Source organism: Panthera pardus, unplaced genomic scaffold (genome assembly GCF_024362965.1).
Source record: "Panthera pardus isolate Hobbes unplaced genomic scaffold, ASM2436296v1 HiC_scaffold_22, whole genome shotgun sequence".
Lineage (NCBI taxonomy): Eukaryota > Metazoa > Chordata > Mammalia > Carnivora > Felidae > Panthera > Panthera pardus.
Window position 1 is genome coordinate 24762280 of NW_026526788.1, and position 14886 is coordinate 24777165.

General features: G+C 37.9%; 1 protein-coding gene across 1 annotated transcript in view; it reads left to right on the forward strand.

Annotated features, from left to right (window-relative positions):
- REEP3 (receptor accessory protein 3) overlaps nucleotides 1–13556 on the forward strand; it is a 96953-nt gene extending 83397 nt beyond the window's left edge. Inside the window, exons 6-9 of the mRNA XM_019444300.2 lie at nucleotides 2–149; nucleotides 8689–8834; nucleotides 9922–10225; nucleotides 10318–13556. Coding sequence (XP_019299845.2) covers nucleotides 2–149; nucleotides 8689–8834; nucleotides 9922–9978 — 351 coding nt within the window. The 3' untranslated portion in view covers nucleotides 9979–10225; nucleotides 10318–13556. The remainder of the gene's footprint in view (nucleotide 1; nucleotides 150–8688; nucleotides 8835–9921; nucleotides 10226–10317) is intronic.
- Nucleotides 13557–14886: the final 1330 nt, after the last annotated feature.

A 14886-nucleotide genomic window follows, 5' to 3' on the forward strand; every position in this document is an offset into this window, starting at 1 on the left:
GAGCCAAGGAGCAATAACGGAACGTTTACGAAGTTTTAGTATGCACGATCTAACAGCTATCCAAGGGGATGAGCCTGTGGGACAAAGATCATACCAATCTCTACAAGAAGCAAAAAAGAAAAGTAAATCAGTCTCCGGTGAATCAGCAGGTGTGTTTGTTTGTTTTAATATATTTTCCTTTCAGGATTAGAATTTTGAGTCCAGGTAGGTACTAAAATAATACATGGTAACTATCTGAATTTGAGCAGAGGGAAATTTACTTTTAAGCTTATGTTGCAAATTTACGCTTAACTATAGTTCTCGTTCTCTAAATTTTCTCTAAATAAAGTTGGTGCTTGCCTTTTGTTGACTCCAGAGATAATCCAACTAAGAAAGTAACAGTAGCCTCTTGTGTTGCCATGAATTTTTAGAAACCTTGGGTGTGATTATTACCACCTCCCTGCCACCAGCACCAGTTCTGACTTGTGATCAGTGCTCTTTCTACTCAAGTCATGTGGTGACATCTGAGTGTTATAGTTAAACACTCTTTACTGTAAATGCTATGAACAAATAAGGATATTGACTCACAAGATAAAAAGTTTTAAGTGGGTGACAAAGGGTGACTCAGTTTGTAAATAGGATTACTACAATGGAAAATATGTTGAAATTCCATAGTCTAGTTCAAGAACTAACTTGTAGGTATTTCTAATATAAATTATGAGCATGGCATAGTTGATATGTTCTAAAACTTTGATAAAGCATTCTGATCTTAGAAATATACACATAAATAAAAAGATATACCTCCTTAGTTATTTTGTCACATATAAGAAAATTATAGTTCAAGGCTCAGATGAAAATTAAGATCATTATGACATTTCTTATTAATATATTATTAACTCCTTAAGGTACAAGGCTTTTTGGTGTGTGTGTGTGTGTTTAGGTAGTTTTCTTTTGAGGGAGGTTAAAAATCACCCTTTACATTGAAACCAATTTGAGAAATAAAACAACGGTCCCTTCTTACAGACAAAAAATAGTGAACTTTTTCTGAGTTCTCCGTAGAATGAATAACTTTACCAAGTTGGTGGCTGTTACCTAAAAGGTAGTAATTAAGCATTAGCCATTGATTGAGGTAGTAATATTTTTAAGAATGAGAACCAGTGAACTTTGAACCATCATCCTTAATACATTAACAGTGTAAAAGTAGTTTATAATATAGGCATTTTCTTAATATACATTTAAAATTAGATATACTGATTTTGATTATGGAGTCTGCTGTATATATTTTGCTTGATTTGGAACAGTTATCTGACAACTTTACCAGTAGTTTATTCATAATTATACTTTAGAATTGGTTAAGAGTGATATTCTAATAGTTAAATGAAAACAAGATTACAAATATGAAAATGCGTAGCTGTTTTTGTGATATTCATCTATTAAACTTAAAATAATGGGGCTAAAATATTTTAAGATAGTAAGATGCTATTTAGGTCTTCTGTTAGATTTTAAGCCATGAAATTAAAACAACAAGATTAGAGAAATATGAAGTAAATACTAGAAGTACAAGAAAGAAACTTATTCAGTTATTAAATTAAAATTTTAATATGCATTAGTTTGCACAAGTTCTAAGTTTCCTACAGAATGCTGCATACTTTGAGCCCTCTTCCCTAAGGAAAAAATTTAACAAAAACAATCTGTCTTAAAAATATTTTTTTAGGGGGCGCCTGGGTGGTTCAGTTGGTTAAGCGTCTGACTTCAGCTCAGGTCATGATCTCACGGTTTGTAGGTTCAAGCCCCGCATCAGGCTCTGTGCTGACAGCTCCAAGCCTGGAGCCTGCTTTGGATTCTGTATCTCCCTCTCTCTCTGCACCTCCCCTGCTGATGCCCTGTCTCTCTCTCTCTCTCTCCCTCTCTCTCTCTCTCTATCAAAAATAAACATTAAAAAAATAATATTTTCTGGGGCGCCTGGGTGGCTCAGTCGGTTAAGCTTCCGACTTCAGCTCAGGTCACGATCTCGCGGTCCGTGAGTTTGAGCCCCGCGTCGGGCTCTGGGCTGATGGCTCAGAGCCTGGAGTCTGCTTCTGATTCTGTGTCTCCCTCTCTCTCTGCCCCTCCCCTGTTCATGCTCTGTCTCTCTCTGTCTCAAAAATAAATAAACGTTAAAAAAAAATTTTTTTTTTAAATAATATTTTTTTAGGGGCTTCTGGGTGGCTCAGTCGATTAAGCATCTGACTTCAGTTCAGGTCATGATCTCACAGCTCGTGAGAGTTTGAGCCCCACATCGGACTCTGTGCTGACAGCTCAGAGCCTGGAGCCTGCTTCAGATTCTGTCTCTGTCTCTCTCTGCCCCTCCCTGCTCATGCTCTGTCTATCTCTCTCAAAAATCAATGAACAAACGGGGCGCCTGGGTGGCTCAGTTGGTTGAGCACCCAACTTCAGCTCAGGTCATGATCTCACGGTTCGTGGGTTCTAGCCCCGCGTCGGGCTCTGTGCTGACAGCTCAGAGCCTGGAGCCTGCTTCAGATTCTGTGTCTCCCTCTCTCTCTGGCCCTCCCCTGCTCATGCTCTGTCTCTCTCTGTCTCAAAAATAAATAAAAACATTAAAAAAAAAAAATCAATGAACATTAAAAAAATTTCTTTTTTAAAAAGTGATAAGGTTCCAGGATAGGAAGAGTTGAAGAGAAGATAATAATAGACAGTCTATAGAAACATAAGTCCAAGATATACATGGAAATTTATCAGATGAGAATGATGGCCTTTCAGGCAAGTGGGGGAGGTGTTAGGATAATTGCTAGACTTAGAAGATGGGGTAGAAGATGAAGTTATTCCTCTATCTCAAACCTTTCATCAAAATACTTAAAAGATTAAGACTTAAATATAAGATACTAAGCTATAATATAGTAGGAAATTCCTGAGTATATATTTAAACCAGAATTCTTAAGCATGACATCAAAACTAGAAGACATAAGGGAAAAACTTGAGAGGTTTTTCTACATAAAATATATATATATAACATATAAGGGAAAAATACTTCATACCATACAAAACAAACTAGAAGAAATATTCTTATGTGATACAGGCAAAGCGTTCAGATTTTAACAATACAAAGAATTCTTTCAAGCCAATTATTGTTAATTCTACTAAAGAATACAGCATGAAAAAGACATTCAGCCTCACACACAATCAAAGAAAGAGTAAATTAAAATAGTAATGACAGTAATTTTTCCTCACCAGATTGGCAAAAATATTTTTTTAATTAGCAGTGCTCTCTGTGTTGGTAATTATTCTAGTTATCTGTTTCTGTGTAACGAACTATAAACAGTGACCTGAAAAAGTCACAGTCATTTTTTTGCTCATGAACTGGGGGAGACTGGGCTCAGGGAAGGAGATCTTGCTCAAGGTCTTAGGCAGCTACAAACAGCACCTGGGGGTCGAGTCAGAATCTCAAAGGCTTCTTCATTCACATGTGTGCTGTTTCAGCTGTGAAGAGTCAAACAGGTGATGGCTGAAACAGTTGGGGCTTCTCTGGCCTCTCCTTCTCAACGTCTCTCTACATGGTCCCTGAGAGTGTGGGGGGCTTCTTATCTGGCAGCTAAAAGCTCGCAGAGAGGGTGTTTCAACCCAAGTGGCAGAAGTCATGCAGCCTCACTTCCGCCTCATGACAGTTTGTTGAGACTGGTACCTACGAGAGGAGGAGGGGCGCCTGGCTGGCTTAGTTGGTGGAGCGTGCAACTCTTGATCTCAGGGTCGTGAGCTCGAGCCCTGCATTGGGCAGAGAGATTACCTTAAAAAGAAAAAAGGAAAAAAGATTTAATAGAAGAGGAGAAAAGTGTCAGAATTTGTGGACATGTTTGAAAATCACCACAGCAAGCATGTTGGGAAACAAACACTCTCATACACTTTGTATGAGAGTTTAAAGTGGAATAATCCTTTTGATGACAATCTGGCAATAATTATCAAAATGTATTCCCTCTAACTCAGCAAGAAACTTCTAAGACTATGTCATAAAGAAATAATCAGACAAGTGTTCAAAGATGTAGGTACAAGAACAATTATCTTGTTGTTTATAGTAACATAATATTGGAACAAACTAAACGCCTAAAAGAAATGGTTAAGCAAAAGCATGGTTTATTAGCCATGAAAATTGATAATGTCATTCTCTACTTACTGACATAAAAACATATCCAGATTGTGGGGAAATAAACAATAACAAAACAATCTGTGTGTTATAATCCAACACTGTAGAGACACAATAAATAGATGAAATGAATTAATATATGTAAGTTATTTTTCAAATGTGTATACATAGGGAAGAGTCTGGAAGGGTATTGCTAAAATGTTAACAGTGTTCAGTTCGAGTATGGGACTTCAGTGATCTTTTTTTTTTTTAAATCAACCTATTTCCTAAATCAGAAAGAACAGTACTCTTTCCTTTGAAAAACAATTCAGGTACTCAATTTTTAGGTCATGAATTATTTTTTATTTCATTGACTTCCAAAATTCCTCAAGAAAAAAATAAGTTTTTCAGTGTGGTAATCACATTCACATTGCAAAGTCTCTTTACTGGTTCACGTGATTAATACATTTACCCCAGATGATCTGCTTGTTCACACAAGCAAACTCAAATTATTTGGAAAAGTGGGTCCATTTTGAAAACTCCTCATGGCCTGCTCTGACTGGTTTGAGGTTGGCTGGTCAAGAAAAATTCTGTTTTGATGAAGCTATTCAAATCTTCATGTTGTCACCATGGAAAAAAGAGCTCCCTCCAGATGCATTTCTGTAAGAAAATGGACTCCTTGAACATGATGTTCACATCCCTTGAAAGAACACCACGTTGTGATAAGTGGGAATGTTTTTTCTGCAAAGAAACTGCTTCTCCCATATTATTTAAAATTGGCTCAATATTCAGTTTTAGTACCAGCACATAAAGAAATAAAGCACATATTCTTTGTTTTAGGTGCTTTACATATTTACTTAATCCTTAAGATGACTGTACAGGTTAAATATTTTATACTTATTTTTCAGATGATGAAACTGAGACATAAGGAGATTAAATTACCTGTCAAGATAGCCCTTGACATAGTCAATGACATAAATGAGGTATCCAAGGTTCCTAAGCAAATTCTTATTCTTTCTCTTTTTAATTTATAAAAAGGCTACACTTAGGGAGACAGTTGGGGCTGGAACTCTGAATTCAAATAATTTGAGTAGGTAGCGACCTTAGAGATGCTTTAGTCAAAGATGGCAGATGGGTGACATGCCTGCTCCCTGCTCCCGTGCCCATGGTGGCAGACATTGCTGAAGGACTGTGGCACTTTCCGACACTAGTTCACAGTCCCCCTCAACATAATGCTCCCAACAGCTCAACGGGGTCAGAGTTCACATTCACATGGAAACTTATCCATCATCTTTCATCTGTCTCACTACCTTACCATTTAAGAAAACAAAGGCCTGGTGAGCCTGGGTAGCTCAGTTAGTTAAGTGTCCAACTTCGGCTCACGTCATGGTTTCACGGCTTGTGGGTTCAAGCCCCACATCGGGCTCTGTGCTGGCAACACGGAACCTGCTCTGGAGTCTCTCTCTCCCTCTGTCTCTGCCCCTCCCCTTCTTGCTCTCTCTCTCTCTCTCTCTCTCTCCCTCCCTCTCTCCCTCTCTCCCTCTCCCCCTCTATCTTTCTCAAAAAATCAAAAATAACATTTAAAAAAGAAAAGAAAGGCCTAGAGAGAGGCAAGATGTACTTTGGCTCTCACAGCTAATAGGCAGTGAAGTCCTCTAAGAGGTCCAGGGTGCCTTCCAGGTCAAACTTTCTGTGATTCTACACCTATATTAATATAAGATGGGAAAACTTAAAATATACCAACTGTAACATGTGTGAGCTGTGAATACCAGGTCAGTTTGCAAAAGCATCTGCTGGTTTCCTAAAATGGTAACAGAGCTTTGGGCTGAAGCTGGCCAGACATCTACAGGGCCCCGGGCAATACAGGCTCCCCAGCCTTGGGTCCCCAGTCACTGCTCCTCAGGAATGTGTGTGGAACGACTCCGTCCAGTGTAGATCACTAATGTAAACTTAGCATCACCTTTGTATGGCCCCGTAGTACCCCACTAGTTTCGCTTTCCCTGGGCTTGGCAGACCTGTAAACCACTCAGCCATCTCACTGAGCGCCTGCTGTGATAGGACACCCAGATTTGGGCTTCCCTCATAGTCTCAGGTCTCCCTCCTACTCTGAACACTTTTAAATCCTTGGACAACTTTGATTAACACTATTTCCAGCACTCACAGCAGAATGTTCATACATACTCGTTTCCAGGTTTTAAGTGGAATAGAAAAATGCATATTTTAGCGAAGATATTTGACTTGACTCCTCGCTCTTTGATGCATAGTTTGGTTTAATCAATTGCTAAGTTAAACTTGTCAATTTCATCTCCTTGTGGATCCCAAATCTGGCTCCTGTCTCTGTCTTTGCTCCTTGGACCCCGTCATCTCTGACCTGCCATACTGCAGTAACCTCCCTGTGTCCTGTGTCATCCACTTCATTCCCCAAAGTGCAAAAGGAATCCCTGAAAGAACCCAAGTGTAATCATATCACCCGTCCGCTTAAAATGCCTCAGTGGCCCCCCACGTTGCTCTCTGGTGAAGTCCAAACTCAGTAGCATGTGGTGTATTCGCTCCCCTGCCTTGTTCTCCCACTCCATCATGTGCTGGCTGTATTGAATCATGAGCCTTCCAGAAGTTAGCCACCACCTCCTACAAGAAGTCCTCTCTCACAGCCCACTTTCCCCCACCCCCAGGCTGAGTTAATTATCTTACTGTAGGCTCCCATAGCACCCACCCCATCCTTATCTTCAATTTACAGCATCTATTATAGTGCTGTCATGCCTGTTAAAGTCTGTTCCCTTCCCTTGTTGGACTAAGTTTCTTAGGGTAAAAGATGACAGTTGTGTCTTTTTCATCACTGTATGCCAAACAGAATTTTTTGAATATTGTGAAATAATGAATCAATCCATTAACTTTCTCTGAAACCATAATTAGAAAGCTAATAAGATTTGTTACCTGAAATTGGGAAACAAAGAAAGAATAAGGTGTGTATATAATCATCTTTTGAATAAGGTTCCAATCCCATCCCATCAGAAGCATCTTCCCAGGACCACTGACCGTTCCCCTCCCCTGGCCACACTGGCCTGCTTGCAGCTCTTCTAAGCAGTCGTGTGCCCCCTGCCCTCGCTCCCGGCAAGTGCCCTCTTTTCTTCCTGGAACACAATTCCTTGGACTGACGGGGGAGGAGTGGGGGGACAATGGATCTTGACCTAAATCATGACCGATTCTATCCCCAAATCCTCCCTAATTTTTAGCCTAGTAGTCTGGCAGCATAAAATTGTGCTTGCATAATTTACATCTAAAGGTATGTCTCTTATTATGAGACAGAAAAGCTTATTAACAACTCTTCATGGTTTGCTCAGTGAGTTTCAAGTTACTCATGGCCTGGGAGAGCGGATTAATAAACGTTTGTTCAGTATCTTTTTCTTCACATGCAAGAAGTCCATCCACTGCCCCCACCTGAGCCTGGAAAAACTACTTTTTTCTCACCTGAAGATGTAGGTATTTATGCTCCTTATCTTTATTAAAGGAGAATTTGAAACTTAATGGGGCCTTGTAACCTCACCCTTGTCTTGATAACTTGCCTAGCACTCTTCTTGCCACAGACTTGGGCCCCTCTCTTACTCCATCCAGGCAATGGTTCTCAAATGTTTCGAGCCCTGGACCCTAGGATAAGCATCACCTAGGAACTTGATAGAAATATAGATTCTCAGCCCCACCCTAAGCCTAGCAGTCTTTGTATTAGTAAGTTCTGACTCTTAGTATGTGCCTTTACTAATAAACTCTACTAAGCTTGATAACCACTGCTTCAGGAATGGGAGTGTTCCTGTCTCTGAATCTTGGGCATCAGGATGCTGTCAGACTTCCTGACAATAACCAGCCTGACTACCTGCAAGTTTGCATATTGGCCAATGACCCGTCTTTTGTCGCAACACACAGCGCCCTGTTAGCACACCCGCAGGACCTCTTGCTGACCTTCCTGATGCGGCTGTTTTCTTTGACTAACATCTGTCATCGTAGCCTGTGGTGTTTGTAATTGCTGAGGCCTGCCTGGCTGGCTTTCATCTCAGCAGCTGCAACAGTGTTGCTTTAACATCTCCATGGCCTGCCCCCGCCCCAACCTCTCACAAAGTTCTAGCCCCTTTGGGTCTTATCTGACTCCTTACGTTCACCCTCCCTTTCCCAATCTTGACAAAAGTTTTGACACACAGTGGGAGGAAACCCTTAATTTCTAACTAAAGTCAAAGGCACAAATGACTAAATGAAACACAAAATTGCTTAGATTGTTTAGAGTTCAGGAAAAGGAGAAAGGGCAGGGAGGAGATCTGCTTATGTTCTCTGAGTTTTGGACAAAGTGTTACCTCCTCAAAAGTCAGTTATTTAAAATCATTCTGAAAAATGCATGGTGAAAACAGGAATAGTCAGGGGAAGAAGTGAGTTATGAGCCTCATCTAGAATAGTGCACGGGGCAATGATTGATGATAAAGGGCGGGGAGCACATTCCAGAGGAGAAAGGGAGAGGAAGGAGTAAGCAGGCAAATGCAGACCATGCATCGAAGTGTGCTCGGATGGAGCGGTGTCCTTTCCCCGAAACATGCTGGTTTTGACCTGTTTAGGTTATGGAATTCCGCTGAAAGACGGAGATGAGAAAACCGATGAAGAAGCCGAAGGGCCGTATTCAGATGATGAGATGTTAACGCACAAAGGGCTTCGAAGATCGCAAAGCATGAAATCCGTGAAAACCGTGAAAGGCCGCAAAGAGGTTAGTCCCGTACAGAGTTGTTTTCCTAATGATTGGTGTTGAAGGCATTATCATCCAGGATATTAGCGATCCATAAAGGAAGGAACCCAGTGGTAGATCAGCAGTTACATTTAAAATTCTTTCTTCAGGAAGAACTTGGGTGGCTCAGTCAGTTAAGCACCTAACTCTTGGTTTCAGCTCAGGTCATGAGCTCACAGTTTGTGAGTTCAAGCCCCACGTCAGGCTCTGCTCTGGCAGTGTGGAGCCTGCTTGGGATTCTCTCTCTCTCTTCCTCTGCCCCTCCCCCTGCTTGCTCTCTCTATCTCTCCCTCAAAGTAAATAAATAAACTTTTAAAAAAAATTATTTATTCAAGGGGTGCCTGGGTCGCTCAGTCAGTTGAGCATCAGACTCTTGATTTTGGCTCAGGTCATGATCTCACCGTTGGGTAGTTTAAGCCCCGCCTCGGGCTCTGCGCTGACAGTGCAGAGCCTGCTTGGAGTCTCTGTCTCCCTGTCTCTCTGCCCCTCCCCTGCCCCTGCTCTCTCTCTCTCTCAACATAAATAAATAAAAAACATTTTTAAAAAATTTTTAATTAAAAAAATTCTTTATTCAGATCGGATATATTAGGATCTCTGGAAGTTTGCAAAATGATAAATTCCTAGTCTTCCCCTGTAAGCAGAAGATGGTATTCTTATATAGCAAATCATATGGTTGTCATGAGCACCCAGTGCCAGCCCTACGCCTAAGCAAAGAAAGCAACTGACAAAAATAACTACATAGTTTTCTTTGAACCAACCCTGTATGAGGACTAACTAGAAGTTTATCTATGATAATATACTGTCTTTGTGTCTGGAAAGGAGGATTCCAGTGAATGGTCAGATCATTGTGAGCAATGTTCATTGACCTACCAGGCGAAGCACAAATAAGAACAGTTAATGTTTTTATAATGTTACATAAGTAGCCATGTCTTTTGAATACACACTTATAGGATAATTGATTGTTTATATTAGAAAAGCTTAAAAAAATATTACTATGATCATGAGCTATTAAGTTCTGAGTTCAAAAGTAATCATCTAATTTGTAATAATGACACATTTCTCTCTTCAGGTGCGATACGGGTCACTAAAATATAAAGTGAAGAAGAGACCACAGGTGTATTTTTAGTCATCTGCACCTCAAGATCCCAAGACAAGTTATGCTAATCCATCAGCTTTTCTTCTAACATTATCCAGGATTTACACATTAAAATAATACTTTAAACTGTGGCGGTGATAGGGTTTATTTTCATCAGTCTAAGTAGCTTTTGTTTCTTTAACCATTACTTCCATGTCCTGACTACTCCAGGTAATTATGCAAAGCTTATTTATATATATATATATATATATATATATATATATATATATATATATATGTATATATATATATACATATGTATGTGTGTATATATATATATATGTATATCTATATATGTGTACATATATAGATATATGTGTACATATATAGATATACATATATATCTCAGAAATAGTAGAAAATTGTGTTATCTGTTTTCAAATTCCTCAACAACATTGAGTGCCTGGGACATTAAGATGAAACACAAACCCACAGTATACTTGAAAAGAGTCTTTTTACAGTTTAAGATACATCAGCCTTTGTGGTATTGTATTGTGTTTACCTCCATTTATGTTATATCTATCACATGAGGATAGTAATTAGATAGGCCTCTGATCAGCAGTGATAGGACAAGGGCATAATGTAAGATATAGTGTGTTTTATATATTCTTCAAATTTTTACTTTTAACATACTTGTCGGTTTTTCCACCATCAGCTGAACATTTTCGAAACAAATATTTGAAAGCCAGGTCTCCACATAGCACTTTTATTCCTGACTAGTTTTGCACACTTGAAAATTGTTTACTTATTTACGACTGTACATTTATTTTAAGCTTTACTGACACTTTATTGTTATTTGTCATATCCTGACATGTCACATTTATGCCTCGAATTTCATCATCTCTTTTCCTGTGGGTTTCATTTGTTAAATTTGTTAGGTTCTAATAATATGAAAATACACCTAATTGTCCAACTTTAACTATTTTTAATTCTCTCCTCTATAGATAAGATGTCTCTGTTTTAGACATCAACTAGTTTTCCATATTTAACCCTACATTGGTAGTCAAACTTAGCATGTTTTTGTTAACACTGGTGACATTTTCAGCATTTAGAAGCAGTAGCTTTAAAAAAAAAAAAAAAGTAGTAGCTTTTGTGAAACAGAGTCACAAAATTATCCAGCAGTCAGTCCATTCACAAGGTTGACCTCCTATGTGCTGCTGACTTATAAATCTGTATTGACTACATTTGAATCACTCATCTTTCTGGCTGAGATCATTTCCTGAATATAGGTGCCAATGCAAAATACAGATGTTAATCTTACATACTAGAAACTATTAGAATAGATATTAGAAAAATGTATTTTAATCCAAGAGATTGTGAGTTACTAAATGTGGAGGCTTTTTTAGGTTGCATTGATAACTATGCATTAACTCTGTTAATGGTGGTGGTTTTAGTGATCACTCATCAAATTGGTACAGTTGTAACCATTCAGATAATTTACTTGACTGTTCTGTTTGTCCAAAAGAGAAAACAATGAGTGAGATTTGTGAGATCTTTGACCTTTCTACCTTTTAAGAAGTGAAACCAGCTGGCAATGTATATTCAGCACCTCCTCGGATTGTTGGCAGAGGATAGAATGTTTACTTAGGACTACCTTAGTTTAATTCATACATTTCTCTTGATACATCCTCTTAAAACATCTAGACTCTCTCACATTCTTGATATGTGACACCAAGAAAAAATTCCCTCAACTTTGTTTCTCTGAAAGTTTAATTCTATGAGTGTCTTCATTACTTTACCGTGACTAATTTTTAGCCTTTTAGTTTTCTAAAAAGACTCATTTGTGTTCAAAATTCCTAGAAATCCTGATTATAAACTCTTGGAAGAGAGTTTTTATTTACATTGCCTAGTCCTAGACTTACCAATGTAAATGCTACACCATGTTTGTCTTTCCCACCCAAAGGCAGCGTCATCTCGAGTTGCCTGACAAAGTCATGTAAGTGACTTTATATAAAAACATTACCTCTGGGGGCTGCTCTGTGCCACTTTATGTTTCCTAAGACTAAAGTATTAAACCTATTCTGTAATTATAGTAAACTCATAAATACTGCTCTAAATCGGAGGGATTATTTATCCCTTTACACTCCTACAAACAAAGACAAGACCAGTCACAAAGAGGTAATGAGTGTCCTTTTTAAATCTCTCTCTCCACACAGTGTTCCCTCTGATCTATTTCTCCTGTTACATCTTTACAGGCAGTGGATGTCATTTTGCTATTCTATTACTTCCTTTCTCTCCTTTTCTTACATTTCTGAGATTTTGCTGCTTTTCTCTTGTGTGTGTTTTAGCATGCCCTTTCCTTTGAACTTTGTATGATAAGCTCACAAATCTTAGCCTCTTTGAAAGTGGAGCGGGCCATTTTTTGTTTCTCTGCTTTTGAATCCACTGCTTTTAAAAGAAGGAACTTATCTCTAGACCACAGTGCCTTGCTTTCCCACCACCACCATTTGGTGAATGGGCATCAGACGCTGCACAAGCCTATTTAAGGGCGCTATTTTGGTGGCTGTTGAAGTTTATGCAGAAATTGTAGCCGGTGTTTTATTATATATTTCTTCAACTTGTGCACTAATATTAACTATTACCAGAGGTTTTGGAAGTGACAGTTGATCTATTCTTCAGTTTACCATGCTTTTTCTGGGATAAAAAAGAGCCAGAAGTATGTCTTATTGCTAAGTAATTAATTATGTAAACCCACCTAGGTCCTGCACAAGATTCCCTCCACACGATTCACTATTCCATATATGTACGTGGATTTGGCTAGAAAGTGGTAAGTGTCAGCATTTGCTAATTATAAGTACTTGACTATACAGATTGATGGAACAAATTATTAAAATATTTTCAGGGAACTAATCCATATGTCACCACCAAAGATTTCTACAGTGTTATAAAATATGTAAATACTCCAAATTTCTGTAAAACACTGGTTAGTTAAATACATTTTATTTCATGTCTTTTTTTTTAAATAACACAGTTTGAGCTTCTGTAATACTTGAACTTCTGTGTTGTTAAAAATAACCCAATGTTACCTTCTATGAAATATTAGTAATTTGTATGTTTAATTGGAATGGACTAAATTTTTATTTTGATTTTCTTGTATTGGGAAGATTAAGGAGTTAATATGTATTGACAAGCAGTTTCCTAAATGTTGTCCTGTATAGGCTGATTCATTGACAAAGCAATTTGGTGATTTTGAGGCGATCATTGTTACTGTGGTAGGCAGTGTATATTTCTTAGTAAACAGCATTTACATTTGCTTAAGTTTACTAAGTTTTACTGAGTAAAACTTTGTGAAAGAAAAATATGGCTTTTTCCTCTAAATGCTTAAGATTTCGTCTACTGGTAGTGTCCTACAGATTTATTGTACATTAACTTTTTAAAAATGGACCATGAATTAACATTTTCACCTCTAACACCTCTTAAATCTGTGTACTTTAATAGTTAAGAGAAAGCAGTTTTATAATTTTTTAAACTCTTTGTAAAGGCTATCTTTAGGCCTAGTCTGGGGGTAATTTTACAGATGTGTTTTTTGAAAACTTTAATATAAAATAAACTCATTTTATTAGTGACAACTTGTATTTGTGTGTGTGTATCAGAATACCTATGTTGGTTCCATAAGTTTATAATATTTATTATTGAGTATGTATGTAATATTGTGTGTGTGTGTGTGTGTGTGTGTATAATATATATATATATATATTTATGTATGTATATAATAGATGACATATGCACACAGTTAAGATTCCAAATCACAGAAGAAATTATAAAAAATCATATACATTCCGGAATGGTCACAGGATTACAAAAGAAACATTGAATTGTTAAATTGGATGTTGGAATGGGAAGATTTTTAAAAAAGTACAGAAACCCTAGCTATCAATTTGTATTGGTTAGCTGCCTCAGACATAAAATATAACACAATTCAGTTTTATGTATCCTGGAAATGTTCTGAGGTTCCATCTGTTTTAAAGTCAGACATCTGTCTGCCTCACATTTAAGCTTTAGAGAGAAATCCCATGTTTAAAAAAGTTTCTTTGTGTTACTTCATTTTGATATGTAATGTGTTAAAGCATTTCCAAATGGAGTTATGTTTTCATCTTTATTAGGACGTACATCCTCGTGGTGATCCAAAGGAGTTAGAAATTTAAATAAAAATTCAAAAGAACACAATGAATATATGAACTGTGGCATTTTTCCCATTTTATTCTCCCTTTAAATGGTTCACTCTTCTTGAGAAAGATTTATGCAATGAAAATTATGTCAGAGATTGATTGATTGTTCCCTGGAAAACATTCCTCCCTTTTACCTACCCATCAATATTCTAGCCTTGAAACACTCTCTTCATGGTCTGGTTTTGCTTTTTATAAGATAATGCTTTAAAATGAAATTTTATTATTTATTTATTTATTTTGTGTGTGAGAGAGGGAGGGAGAAAGTGCACCTAGTGGGGAAGAGGCAGAGAGAGGGAGAGGGAGGATCCTAAGCAGGCTCCGTGCTGTCAGCACAGAGCCCAATGTGGGGCTCAAACTCAGGAATCCTGAGATGATGACCTGAGCCGAAACCAAGAGTCGGATGCTTAACCGACTGAGCCACCCAGGTGCCCCAATTTGTTTTGTTTTTAATCCTTGATTCCCTTCTTTTCCTTACCTCTCATATCCAGTACATTAGTATTTTGATTCTGTCCAAAATATACAGGCTTACTCGTGGAGAAACTGCCAGTTTGTTTCTATACCACTGCAGTCAAGAATGTATCACAATAAAGCAAGGCAAAGTAAATGTTTTGGTTTCCCTATGTATATAGAAGTTAGGTTTACATTTTACTGCAGTCCATTAAATGTGCAATAGCATTATGTCTAAAAAGACAATGTACATACTTTATTTTTAAAATATTGCTTTAAAATG